Source organism: Mercenaria mercenaria, unplaced genomic scaffold, assembly GCF_021730395.1.
Source record: "Mercenaria mercenaria strain notata unplaced genomic scaffold, MADL_Memer_1 contig_2065, whole genome shotgun sequence".
Taxonomy (NCBI): domain Eukaryota; kingdom Metazoa; phylum Mollusca; class Bivalvia; order Venerida; family Veneridae; genus Mercenaria; species Mercenaria mercenaria.
The window spans coordinates 1-15,224 of NW_026460098.1; the positions used below are offsets into that span (position 1 = coordinate 1).

Genomic DNA, 15,224 nt, shown 5'->3' on the forward strand with positions numbered 1-15,224 from the left:
CATTATCAATACTTTCTTGTAAGCTTTCATTTGCATCATTCTTAACAGGTGTGCTAGTTTGAGGAACTGAGACTATTTTATTTGTTGTGTTAGAGTCTTTAGTGTAATCAGCTCTTATCATGTATTCTCTGGCTTCTTCTGGTGAAAATTTGTGAGTTCTCTTTAAATGACGTCGAACACTCGATTTTTCGACAAATCGTGTTCCGCACATACTGCAACTGTATGGTTTAAATTGAGAATCATTTTTTGCGCCAGCTGGGGTGCCGACTGGTACTTCAGGCATTACTTTAATAACTTTCTGCACCCCTTCTTTATCCTTTTCAACAGTCACACTCAAAGGAGTGTCAAAAATGGTTGAACGCATTTCATTTTTCTCACTTATACCACTTCTAGTATCTGTCAGACTAGACTCATTAAGCTGTCCATGTTCTCCAGTTTCCAACTGTATACAAGTTACTGCTTCCTCATTACTTAACCCATGGAGATCACAAAGATGTTTTTTCCACTCTGTTTTTTCTAGAAATATTTGCTGACATAAACTGCAGGTATAATGATCTGGTCTGTCTGCCTTATTTTCATTATCATTAATTCTCAAACCTGAGCTTACTAGAGCCTCTTCCTCACTTAGTTTATGAACAGTTAGCAAATGCATTGTCAACTTCGCATTCTCCAAAAAGATCTGTTCACAAACACTACACGTAAAATGTTCAAATTCTTCTACTTCATTCACTTCCTTTTTATCATCAACAACTGTTTTTGGTTTCGCAATCTCTGGTTTTATTTCAGTATCCGGTTTTATTTCTTCATCTATCGAGTCTTCATGGCCTGTTTCCGATTCCGACTTTACAGTTTCAGATACATCAAGGGAGGCTAGATGCTGGTTCAATAAATCTCTAGCTGCCTGATTTGAATATTTGTGTGTTTTTCTAATATGACGTAAAACGCTTGATCTTCGAGCAATTTTTGCACCACACAACGGACAAATGTAAGTTTTTGTGGAAGAGTGCAATGTAAAATGAATCTGAAAATCTTCTTCATTCACGCAGACCTTTTTGCAAATATAACAAGTTACAAACTTGGAAGAATCGTGTTTTTTCATGTGTTTGTTAAGAGAACTTGAGTGATGGTATGATTTGTCACATAACTTACAGTTATACACTTTGAAGTAGTCTCCCTGATGTGTACTATTATCTAAATCCTCCTCATCACTTTCAACAACATCATTTTCATAAGCCCCATACATGTCACCTTCCACTTTCACTTTATCATTACACTCCCCTGAATTCTTTATGCTTTCTTCAACCTTTTTACCAAGAATACTTTCAGATTCTAACATTTTCACCATAGGCTGTTCAAGAAGAGATTTCAATGATGGTGAAGAGCTCTTCACATCTTTTGCTGGTTTTTCTGAATTGTTCAGCAGGCTTTGAGAGAAATCATTTCTTGTTCCCCCGAGTAACTTTACATTAATTTTGTTCGCTAACTCTACTGGGTTAGCAGGCTGTAAGGTATTTTCTATATATGAATTGTAGTTAATTTCTGTATGTTGTTTCTTAACATGACGAATAGCAGTGGACTTTTCTGTAAAAGTTGTGTGACAGGCATTACATTTGTAAGGCTTAGTCACATCATGAGTCCTCATGTGAAATTCAAGACTACTTTTCAATCCAAATGATTTTGAACACAAATGACAGGAAAAGTTACCCGAATTTGAATGCAGTCGTAAATGCCTGTTTAAAATCTTTTTGGTACTCATGATCTTATGGCAAATATGGCACTCAAGTCCTGACGATTCTTTTTTGCGCCCACATTCAAGCTGAAGATGAGCTTCTAAGCTGGATGGCAAACTAAATCGCCGCCCACAGTGGGTACAGACAGACGGATGATGAGCCAGCCTGTGGTTACTGAATGAACTTGACTTCAGGTAACATTGTCCACAATCTTCACATCTGTACACCTTCTGTTTAGAACTAGATTGCTGACTTTTATCAAAAGAAACATCATTTTCCTCCTTTTTGACTTCAGTAACAGACTCACTAAAATTTAAATTTCTAAAGTCAGTGCGGGGGCTTGACTCCATTGCTGTATCTTCATCTTCTGCATTTTCTAATTTTATCTCATAATTACCAGTGTCAGAACTTTCACCATTATATGCCTTCAAATCCGACTCCATCAATGACTGGCCAAACTGTACAGCCAGTGAGTCAAGGTCCTTCACGACTGCTACCTCACTCTCACCCGCAGCAGCCATTCTTGTGAGCAGCTAAGTCATCTAGCCAGGTAATTCAGGTATCTATAGATAGTAGTGAAGAGGTTGCGTCACATTCTCCTTGCTACATGTACATGACCTGAAAATAAACAGGTATGGTTATGATTTTTGACAAAATACGCAAACTCAAATGAATTTTCATATAATTGTTAATTCAAAATAATGCACAATACAGGCATGTTATGAAAATGCAGAGTGATAATAATCTGAACCTTGAGATGCAGTGGGGGTTTTTCTAGGTAAAATTTAGAGTCAAACTTCTGCCAAAATTCCAACGGCAAATGGTATGTATTTTTTCCAAATTTCAAAGATGAAATTCAAAAAGTGCAAAAATATTTTCTAACTGTTTCAGTCAAGGCTGTACCTGATAAACCTTAAATTTGAAACACAAGGCAATACGCTACCATAATGCATTTATAACCATTTTTTCTGAAAAGGTAGAATTTTAACAACAAATATCACTTTTTTAAAGATTCCCAATTTAGACATTTTATTACATTTATCACAAATTGTAAAGCCCATTTCCCAGATCAGTAGAAAAAGCACTGAGATGCTGAGATCTTATCCAGGCTAATGTTTAAACAAGCAATTCAGTGTTTCAGTGAATGATGTCTACTACCATTATTCAATAGTATTTAAGTTATGTACAGTACTGGCAGTCAGTTAACATAAGTATTCCTGGATTACTGTCTTGTTTTCTGAATGAAACTGTCAGCTTCTCTATATGAATCAGAGGTTTAAGATGAATGGCTTCAAGTAAATGCCTTATGCTAAATAGACAACCAAAACATACACTGTGCTTCATGGCTGAACTTGCCACTTCTCAGTTCATCGTTACATGCTCAACCTATGGAGCTACCTATGCAGCCCATCAACTAGCAAATATGGTGAATTTATGTACCATATAGTTCAGGCCCTTATACAAAAATAATACAACCAATAAAGGTTACCCAAGAGTCTTATTTATTACTAAATGTCTTATTAAGTCATTACAATGTGTAAATCCACGGCTCAACAAATCTACTCTTCCACTAGTATATATGTGTAGAGATCTGCTAGTGAGTTTAACATGCTGTACTACTTGTCCTGCAGGACAAGTAAGATTTTTGACCAAAAATATAATAAATCCAATTTTAAAAACAGAGTTGTGCGGAAGCCAGATGGCCAAAAGATCTAAAATGGAAGTACAGCGTAGATCTGTTGTCTGCCACTCTGAAATTTGTCGCACACAATTACAGTACCGCACTATGATTGCATTAATTAGATCTGATGGGTAGGACAAGTACAAGTTGTGGCAAAATGAGTGAAAATTCTAGGAAGTTCATCCTGCAGGACGAGTTTTTTTCAAAATGAATTTGTTGAGCTCTGAAATCTGTTATCATTTTCAATGGTTATCAGTTTTTAATTAACGATTTGGACTAGTTTGTCTAAAACTGAAACATTAAGACTCTTAGACCAAAGAAAGTCAGTTTACCCCCAGCATCTTCAACATGAGCTTAGTTGGAAAGATATACTTCATGAATGACTTTAAAACATGATTGTGGTTGTTCTACAGTGGCACAATGACTCCTCTATTTTTTGGTATAATCCACCTCAAATGATTAAACTGAGCTGCAAAAACTGTATCATAGACAAGAATAAAACAAGAGATGTGTAACAGACAATACGAGACCTGACATTGAACTGAGTAGTTGCACTAAATATACACTTATAAAACACATGGCATAGTTTTGACAAATGAAGTATCCATAGTTTTAAATTAATTCCACTTCAAAACCTCCTTTCTGCTAACTTACAAAAATTAGCTTGGACGCAGTGGTCCAGGCCTGAGGGGTAACACTGTTTGACTATGAAACCAGGGGTTCTGAGTTTGAGCCTCTGCTTCTCCAACTAAAAGTTACTAACATTGGGATAAAAGTCCTGTGTATGGGTGCTTTACACCTGGCACGTTAAAAACCAGGGAAGCTTCTGGAATTGCAGTGTCTTCTGTATCTTGCACTATCCTCTTACTAAGACTACTAACAGTCTTCTGCAGGAGTCGCCCATATGGGTTACCGATGGCGACTATAAATAAACTTATATACAAACAAACTTCTAAATATTTGTCTACAAAACTGGAAAAAACCCTCTAAGGTAGGTGTGTTTTTGTTTGTCAGGACCGGCAGGTTAAGAACAGCTTTATTAGGCCTATAATCCATACATCATTACATGTGATAAGTTCAGAATCCCAAAACTGGAGGTTTGCCATTTTTCAGCTGGAGTTGGGGTCTTAAAACTGGAGGGTTTTTATCAACATAAATTAAGCGCGCAGACACAAAACTAAATATAGAGACAAAACCCAACATTTTAGGCCACACAATAATGCAGAAGTCTACACCAGAAGAAACAATCCTCAACTCTTGATTTGAATTTTGACAGAGTTATGCAACTTTTTAACATACATGTTTTGGTTAAAGTTTATATAATGTCCAGTATCTCTGTTACATTCAAAGCTATTGACTATTATGCCCCTTTTACTGGCAAAGCTTTAATTGCCCCTTTTACTGGCAAAGCTTTAATTCAGAGTCAATCACTGAGAAAAGTCGAGCATGCTGTCTTACAGAAGCTCCCTCTTGTTCTAACTTTAAACTTTCTTAACAGATTAAATTTGTTGAAACAAAGTCTCAATTTAGGTCTGAAATGGTGGTGAACATGCATAACATTATTCTACTTGAGGACTGAAAAAAAAAACGAAGCTCTAAATTGGTCTGAACACAACTCATAAATCATGTAAATTCCCATTTGCATTTACCCTTACTAAAATAATGTAGACTGATGTTATCAAATAAATGAGTGTGTGTTTTCATCCAATTTTCAATGAAATAAGTCCAATTTTAGTAGCAAATTAATTTGGTAAACATTGGAAGAAAATGGCGTAACTGCATAAGGGGAAATAACATTCATGTTCTAGAAATAGTAATGGGTTGGTTTATCCAACAATTATTTATGTGATTTTATTACCAAACAAAACTTTTCTTTGAATAATCAAAAATTCATTTCAGCTGGGAATTATTTTTTATGACTGGGAGTTTTTTGCTTCAAATTGGTAAAAAATGGAGCCTAATTGGCATTGAGAAATTATGGGCCGATATTCGGCCCTGTGAGACAGGTGGAAAAGGCCCTGCTTGTCTAATCCCTTATCAAAACAAACAATTAATCATGTTATCAAAATTCACCTGTGAAAAACAACTCTTTCCTCCAGCTACATGTGTGTCAAACATGTATAATACACAACAGTCGGTGACACTTTGGTTTACTGTATAAACATGTTTGGCACTCCTTGGCAATTATCATAATACTGATTTTTTTTTTTTGAAAAGCAGGAGAATTATGGCTTTGGTCGGGAGGCGGGAGTCAAGGTGAAAAAATCAGGATTTTGACCCTCCCGCACGGGAGATCACATGTATGTATAATCTTCCCCTAAGCCTCTTTCCCATCTTCATAAGAAAAATTCCTGCTAAGATGTACCACCATTTCACATGACTTTTTTTAAATTTCATTCTTAAAAAATATTCAGATGTCGGATAAAGACTGAATAAATTAAAGGCAAAATGCAAATTTCACTTTTAAAAGTGAATCTAGCATATTTTTTTTTTACTTTCTTGTGCCTCACACTAATTGTCAAGCAAACTTTAAAATATATCTAATGAAACCTAAAGGAACCCTGTCCTGTATCAAAATAAGTGTTTTTTTCTGGATTTTTTTTTTTTAATTATTAAAAACTAACAAGGTGAATGAGACATTTTTTTCTTTCACATTAAGGAAAATAATGCTAATTTTAAATAAAAACATTTCACCCCTAGCTTTCAATTACTATCAAAAACAAAAATATGTCACAGCTAAGCTGATATGTTAATTAGTTATGACTGCCAGGTCTGAACTTACAAGTACCAGCAATGACCTACTTTTTCCTGCAGTGAACCTTCAGGCACAGCTCTCCCTGATATTCAAACACAGGTCACTTTATCTTAATTTTCATTGAAAAACAACCCAAACCAACATAAAATGTCTCAAAGTAATAAGCAAAGTTATCCTAAAATCAAATCGAGCCAGTGAAGTATTGAACAAAGGAGTGTGCGGCGCAGTTAGCGTCCTGCAGCGACCGGTCAGTACACTGGCAATGATGCGTGACAGGTCTCGGTCTCGCAACACAAAAGTCTGCATATATTAGCATCAAATATGATAATTTTAAGCCCAAACCGACAAATAAATATACGTCTGTCAAACCTAAATACATTCCTCTATCTATGTAGATACTCACTATTTAAATGGAATGTTTACTTTTTTAGATATTTGTATTTATTGGATTCAATTTACACTTCTCTGTTGAATTCCCCTTTCAGATCCTCCTTCGTGAAGAGTACGTCCTAATTGGACGATGAGAGTTGTCGCCCTTCGAAGCGGAAAATACAAAATTTGTAAAAAACAAAAACTTGATTAAGCATAAAATGATGGTGCTGCCATACTCTGTGTTTATAAGTACTGAAAGTGAGTTTCTTCAGAATAAATTACTTCTTTAATTGACGTGTTTTGTTTCAAAGCATTTGACATCAGAATGCTTTTGTCATCAGATTTCGCGATGTCTGTATTCACTTGATATCTTGATTGTCATTGATACATTGATCTTCGGGCCGTAATGTAAGCTGCGCTATCCTGGCCCCTCTTGTGAAGTATCTTCTGAGTAAGTCCCAAAACTAGTTATTACTAAAGTCTCTATTATGAACTGCTTGAGTGCACACTTATTAAAAAACTTGGCACAAATTTCTTGGTATTCCAATTTTTATTGTTCAGCAGCGATTTAAACTTATTTACTGACTGCATTTACAGTTCATGCACTTAAAGCATTCCAGTAAAGAATGGATCTTTGGCAGAATGAGTTTAGCCTGATGTTATGGCAGCACTTTTTCTTTGTGAATTTTAAATGATGTCCTCGAAGAGCACCCAGAGATAAATTGAACATTTTGTCCCATTTCAGATCATCAGATTTATGAACTGATTTGAATATCTGTATAACGTCAGCTTGATCTCTTCTGTAGTCTAATGTTACAAGTCCCAGATTCCTCAACCTTTGTTCGTACAACAAAATAAATTTATTTGTGAAATATCATAAACCAACTTCGTTGCTCTTCATTGTACATCTTCAATTTTTCTAATATCCTTCTTCAAAAATGGTGACCACACACTAGATCCATATTCTAAAACTGGTCTGACTATTTCTTATGACAGTTTCACATAGTTTACAAACTACGCAAGTCAGACTAACTGGTTGATAATTTGAAGGGTCCTTTTTCAGGGTTTTTTTTTATTCTATAGCAGCAGCCGAATATCGGCCTCGTCCCCCAGTTGAGGGTTTCCCCCACAGCCAAGGATTTCCCCTACCGCAGTCCGAAATTCCCCTACGTCCGAAATTCCCCCCTCCGAAATCGTAAACAAAGCAAGGGAGATTACTCCGTTAGTTCATATTGACGCTTTACGATACTGTTTTACAACATCATCGGTTCCGATACCAAGTGTAAAAAAAAACTAAAATATCAGAGTCATTGTTAAAAAAAACCTTCTTTTTTCATCGGCTAAGTGACAGTGTGTATAGTTGCTAAAAGTTGCAGGAATATGTAATAAAAACATAGTTTAAAGTGTTTATTATGCATAATTGTAAATTCCCCCCTGAGTGAAAAATATCCCCCAAAATTGCTCGTCGCGCGCTATTTTTTCCCCTAATGACAGGCTGGGGCCCCTTCCCCCAGTAGTAAAAAAAACCCCAGTTTTTACTACCTTTCTTGAAGATGGGCACAACTATAGACTTTTTCCAGTCATCAGGAATAGTTCCTTCATTTAAAGATTTATTAAATATCCTGTATAGCGCATAATAAATCACTTCTTTAGTTTCATACAAAACTTTTGGTTGAATACCGTCAGGTTCAGATTTTTTTGGGTTTAATAATTTCAAAGCTTTACATGTATACAGCCTGTGGAGTAATGGTAAACTCACTGATTATTATCAATAGGCAAATCCATGACCAATGGCTCAGTTCTAACAAAGACACTCACAAACTGTTTTCCTGTTGGTACTTTATTGGTTTTCTTGTATTTTCTTTAGTTCTGATAGCTCGACTTCTACGTCAGTTTATGATTTCTTCTCTTTTAGGTTACCTTTCCAGTATAGGTAACTAAAGATAAATGGTATTTCAAATTATAGGAATTATGTACTGTACTGTAGTGCAGGTGTTTAAGAATCTGATCCCAGTACATGTATATTCATTTGGAGTTCCTCGGTTATTTATGTTTCAGAAGAAAATGTAGACAATTTGGTGAAAGCTGATATTTGTAAACCAAGTTTTAGGTGAATATTGATTAAGTCTTATTTGATATTTCATTTGTCAGAGGCTATTCGCATGATGGTCATGCATTGATAATTTTCTTTGGAAGTGGCTAGGGGTCCAGTAACTGGACCTCTAGACTCCGGGTCTAGAGATAAACAAGAAAAATAATAAAAACTTCCCATTACAGCGCACAAATTGCTATTAATTATTTGTTGAATTTGCAATCGCATTTCCCCCAGGATTAAAGAATTCTAAATACTTCTGTTTCCTGTGACTTACCATGTATTTAAAACGACAAGAAACTTTAAAAACCATCTCTGTTTTTAAAGGTAAAATGTAGTCTAATACAATTCTCAGTATTCATATTGATTACCTGACCTCTAGCCTGCCCTACGGGTCTAGAGGTCCAGTTACTGGACCCCTAGCCACTGCCATTTTCTTTATCTGCATGACTGTCTTGCCGATTATTTTCATTATTCGCATGATGGTCGTGTCAATTATTTTCATTAATAATGCCCTCGACGATCATTCCAGGGAACTTCCGATTATTTTTGATAACCATATGACTAAACATACAGAAAAATTATTGAATTAAAACATTATATGAAAAGTAAGAAACGCAACATTTAAGCATAGTAATTAACTCATGCAGGTATAAGTTTTCTGTGCATATTTTTATGCCCCCAAAGATGGGCATATTAAAATCACACTGTCCGTCCATCCGTGTGTGTGTGTGTCCATGTAAATTCTTGTCCGGGCTGTAACTGTTATCCATAAAGGGGTTTTGAAATAACTTGGCATAAATGTTCACCATAATGAGACGGCATGTCAAGCGCAAGACCCAGACCCCTAGCTCCAAGGTCAAGGTCACACTTAGAGGTCAAAGGTTAACAGGGTCTGTTTCATGTCCAGTCCATAACTCTGCCATCCATGAAGGGATTTTGAAATAACTTGGCATAAATCTTGGCATAAATGTTCACCATAATGAAATGACGTGTCATGCGCAAGACCCAGACCACTAGCTCCAAGGTCAAGGTCACACTTAAAGGTCAAAAGTTAACAGGGTCTGTTTCGTGTCCGGTCCATAACTCTGCCATCCATGAAGGGATTTTGAAATAACTCAGCATAAATGTTAACCATAATGAGACGACCTGTCGTGCACAAGACCCAGACGTCTAGCTCCAAGGTCAAGGTCACACTTAGAAGTCAAAGGTTATCAGGATCTGTTTTGTGTCCGGTCCATAACATAACATAACATTTTTGCCACAGTGAGACGACGTGTCATGCGTAAGATCCAGACCCCTAAGGTCAAGGTCACACTTAGAGGTTAAAGGTTAATATGGTCTGTTTCTTGTCCGGTCCATAACTCTGCCATTGATGAAGGGATTTTAAAATTACTTGGCATAAATGTTCCCTATATTGAAATGATGTGTCATGCGCAAGACCCAGACTCCCTGGCTCCAAGGTCAAGGTCACACTTAGAAGTCAAAGGTGTCTCTTGTCTGGTCAATAACTCTGCCATTTATCAAGGGATTTGAAAATAATTGGACACAAATGTTAACCATATTGAGAAGGTGTGTCATGCTTTTGACCCGGGTCTCTTGGATCGAGGTCAAGGTCACAAAATGATGTGTGCTTTTTTGCGCAGACAAATGTGGCATTCTTGGGCATGCTTTGGGGGCATTTATCACCAATAGTGACAGCTCTTGTTTATTTATTTGTTTTGCAATTGATGAATTAATTAATCAATTTAAGTAATAAAAAGGTATGTGATACTATCATTTGTTTGGAACTTTGTTTTAATATCTTACTAATTTCTACTGATTTAATACCTTAAATAACATGATATAATAGTCTTTTAACTATGATATAGATATCTACCTTGCACTAAAAATAGAAACACTGCCAAAACACCCCTCGTGTGGATAAGGATACTAATCGACATGACCGTCATACCGATAGACACTTTGATTTCATTTTCAACAAAATTTAAGACGTAAATAACCCTAACTATCAGGGAAAATGAATTCTATATCCCTAAACAACCCCTAATCAGATGTGCAAGCTGATCTTGGTCTTCACTGGTCGCAAAGGCAGAATCACCTGCCGACAGCAAGCTAAAGGTATATGAAACCTACAAGCCTATTTGCACGACTGGCAGCAATGCTAAAGTCTATTTTAAATTTCAGCGCATTTTCAAGATAGATTCCCAAGTCATTTTCACAATCAGCAACAGTTAAGTTTCTAACATGGCCATCTTTGTCTGACATTTCATAATCAAACATGGCTTGCTTTATTTCAGTGACAGCAGAATTGGTAACTGTGGCTGAGAACCTTAAACAGCGCAATCAGCAATTAGCAATAAAGTGTTTATGGATATGCTACAGTCAAAAGGTATTTCTAAACAATAGTTTTAGTCTGTTAAAATGTGTTATATATTTTAGTGAAATATTCTCTGAAAATTGCCTTGTAGTCCATTAAAAATGCAGTGCTGTTTTGGATTCCAAGAGCAATGCACAAAAGAGGAGTAACTGGTATACTGGTAGAATATAACTATTTTATAAGAATATGCAATGTTAATACAGTTGTAACCTACAATGTTAAGGCTGAAGCTTCAGCTGGTATTGCTGACACATCAAAGTTTTTCACTTTTTTACATTTAAAAAAATGGTTACTGTACTACAAAACTTAGTATAGGTTTGATATGCATCATTTAATGACATAATGAAATTAAGTTTTGCAGTAACAGAGTGCAGTGAAGGGAAACAATAACTATTCATTAGAAGGTCAGTAAGTGATCTATAACCTATTTATAGTTTCACAAGTGAAACTGTAGGTTACCATTAGCAACCCCCCATATTTACAACTAAAATGATCTACTTAATCGATTCACTTAACCCTTGTGCTGCTAAATTTCTATAATGAACTTGTCCATCTTTCAATTTGGACAGTACCATTAACTGTTAAAAGGGGTACTTACTAAGAAGTTACTGACTGAATGACGAACAGTGCAGATCAGTGCACAGCCGTGCAGTCTGATCATGATTTACACTGGTCACAAAGGCAGAATCAATGTGTCCAGCATGATAAGGGTTAATAGGTATTGTGTAACCTAGCATAGTAAGCCAATAAGTGAGTCAACATTTGAATTTCTCTTGTTGCTGATTGGAAGTTTAGGCTAGTTAAACTGTAAATTTCATTAGGAGGTTAATAAATGAACCTATGCTTATTCATTTTCAGTTTGAAACATGTGAATAGTGAGTGAAATTGGATAATCTAAAAACCTGGAGATAACTATTATGTAGATAATGGAACCCTTTTCAGCTCGACTTTTCGAACAAAGTTTTTGATCAAGTCAGATATCTTTGTTACTATCAAAACTGTTGACTTAAAACTTAAAAGGTTATTTACTATCAAAATCTACACCAGGAGAGACAATCCCCATAACTGTGGTTGAATTTTGACAGGGTTATGTCCCTTTTTAACTTGGAATTTTTTGGTTAAAGTTTTTTGACAAAGTCAAATATTTCTGTTACTATCAAAGCTTTTGACTTGAAACTTAAAGTAGTTATTTACTATCAAAGTCTACACCAGGAGAACAATTCCCATAACTCTGATTTGAATTTTGACAGAGTTATGCCCCTTTTTAACTTAGAATTTCTTGGTTAAAGTTTTATAAATTTTTTCCTGGCAAAGCTCTAATTCAGAGTCAAGCACTGAGAAAAGTCGAACGTGCTGTCTTACGGACAGCTCTTGTTAAGTGTTGTAGTAAACTTTGCTCAATAAAATCAGAGCTGAAACTACATTCATTCTTTATTCTGTCTATATATAACAGTACTGAACATTGACTTTGAAATGTTTTCTTCCGCAGCAAAATTTTGAAGATGCCAAAAATGTGAACTGGATAGCTTTTGATCAATTCCTGAAAGGAACAGACATCCAGCAAAGAAAAGAAAGGTTTTTTGAATTTTTAGACCAAATCTGTCTGGCCGTCGGTCTTTAAAAATGAAAAGACTGCATCTTTTCATATGTGTGCAAGTTGTATGCTTTTGTTTTACTGTGCATATTTTTTTAAAAAAAATATAATTTTGTACCTTTTTAGTCAGCATTGCTAGTTTATATTTTTAACACAAAAGTTGAAGCAGATCAAAATATATAATCAAAAAGTTTTGTTACAATAAATTAGCAGCTTTTAAAGTTGAATCCAGTGCTTTCTTACTGGCAAATGCTCGGTAGAACCCAGTAAGTAGTTGTTTAGGATGAAAAATTGTAAAGAAATTATCAACAGTTATTGTAAATAATGTATGTTAAGATTTAGGCCCTATGTATAATCCTGTAGGAAAAATAATATCTTTGAATAAAAGTCAGATACTGTTTCAGTTGGGATGGTTGTGACTTGAGACTAACGGCAGAAGGTCTTCATGTGGTTGCTGATAGTTTGCCTTCTTCAGGTAACACTGCATATTTGTGTATTTAAAGTAGTTGTTTTTGATTGTTTTGGGTAAAGCACTGTTTTTGTGCCCCCCCCCTCCCATGAGTGGTGGGGGGCATATAGATTTGGTCTTGTCCGTGCATCCGTCCATCCGTCTGAAGTTCATGACGCGCCTAGCTTGAAAAGTATTTGATATAAATTGATGAAACCTTGCAGGAGTCTTTATCATGATATGAACTTGCGCACCTCCTATTTTTCGTCTGGCTCCGCCCCCTATTTTCAGAGTTATGGCCCCTGAAATAGTCAAAAATGCACATTTTTACCTTGTGACATGCCTAGCTCAAAAAGTATTTGATACAGATTCATGAAACCATGCATGAGTCTTAATCATGATATGAACTTGCGCACCTCCTATTTTTCATCTGGCTCCGCCCCCTATTTTCAGAGTTATGGCCCCTGAAATAGTCAAAAATGCACATTTTCACCTTGTGACATGCCTGGCTCAAAATGTATTTGATATAGATTCATGAAACCTTACATGAGTCTTAATCATGATATGAACTTGCGCACCTCCTATTTTTCGTTTGGCTCTGCCCCCTATTTTCAGAGTTATGGCCCCTGAAATACATGTAGTCAAAAATGCACATTTTCACCTTGTGACATGCCTAGCTCAAAAAGTGTTTGATATAGATTCATGAAACCTTGCATGAGTCTTAATCATGATATGAACCTGTGCACCTCCTATTTTTCATTTGGGTCCGCCCCCTATTTTTAGAGTTATGGCCCCTGAAATAGTCAAAAATGTACATTGTCACCTTGTGACGCACCTAGCTCATAAAGTATTTAATATAAATGGTTGAAAACTTGCATAAGTCTTTATCATGGTATAAACTTGCACACCTCAAATTTTTTGGCTGGCTCCACCCCCTATTTTTAAAGTTATGGCCCCTGAAATAGTAAAAAATGTACTTTTTCACCTAATTATGTGCCTAGCTGAAAAAGTATTAGATGTAAATTCAGGAAACCTTGCTGGAGTCTTTAACATGATGTGACCTGGCACACTTGGCATTCTTCTTGAGAATCTAAGCTCTTATTACAGAGTTATGGCCCTTGAAATAGCCAAAATAGTGGATTTTTTTTGTGATGCTCATAGCTCAAAAAGTATAGGGCCTAGAATAATGAATCCTTTTCATAAAATGTTTGTTGAGGCTATACCCCATTAAGATTGCAAACATTTGAATTATTGCCCCTTATTTGTGACACATGTACTAGTGGGGGGCACACCCTGTGTCCTACAGACACATTCTAGTTCAACTGTATTTCAGTTATGTAGTGGAAGGCCGTTAAAATAAAACTATTGTTCCTGGATTCTGTACCAGTCCAGACCTGTTCTTCATGAGTTATAAACTGCCAACTTCTTCACATGAATCAGTGACAAGGGACGAAAGATTTCAGACACTGTCCTATATCAAATTGTCAGGAAGAACATTACACCTCGCCCAGGGATGAAACTCAGAATATCATGATCTACAGATTAGCCATTTATAGTTTGTCTTGCATGTAGTAAAATTTTGTTCAGGTAGTCACTTACTAGAATAGTAAGTAAACAGTTTTTTAGCTCAACTTTTCAAAGAAAAAGTAGAGCTATTGCACTCGCCCCGGTGTTGGGGTCGCCGTTGGTTAAAGTTTTTGATAAAGTCAAATATATCTGTTACTATCAAACCTATTGACTTGAAACTTAAAATAATTATTTACTATCAAAGTCTACACCAGGAGAAACAATCCCCATAACTCTGATTGAATTTTGACAGAATTATTCCCCCTTTTAACTTAGAATTTTTGGTTAAAGTTTTTGATAAAGTCAAATATCTCTGTTGCCATCAAAGCTATTGACTTGAAACTTAAAGTACTTATTTGCCATCAAAGTCTACACCAGGAGAAACAGTCCCCATAACTCTGATTTGAATTTTGACAGAATTATGCCCCTTTTTAAATTAGAATTTTTAGCTCACCTGAGCACAAAGTGCTCAAGTCAGAATGTTACCCTCATAAAAATCTTGGACGAGTTCGATATTGGGTCATCTGGGGTCAAAAACTAGGTCACCAGGTCAAATCAAAGGAAAAGCTTGTTAACACTCTAGAGGTCACAATTTTGGCCCAATTT

General features: G+C 35.9%; 1 protein-coding gene across 1 annotated transcript; it reads right to left on the minus strand.

Moving 5' to 3' along the window:
• Positions 1-12: 12 nt before the first annotated feature.
• LOC128552123 (zinc finger protein Xfin-like) lies at positions 13-2,251 on the minus strand (the record flags this gene model as incomplete). Its single annotated transcript, XM_053533143.1, has 1 exon — positions 13-2,251. A coding segment is annotated over exon 1 (2,239 nt), but the record flags the coding sequence as incomplete, so codon positions are not given.
• Between the last annotated feature and the right edge of the window lie 12,973 nt (positions 2,252-15,224).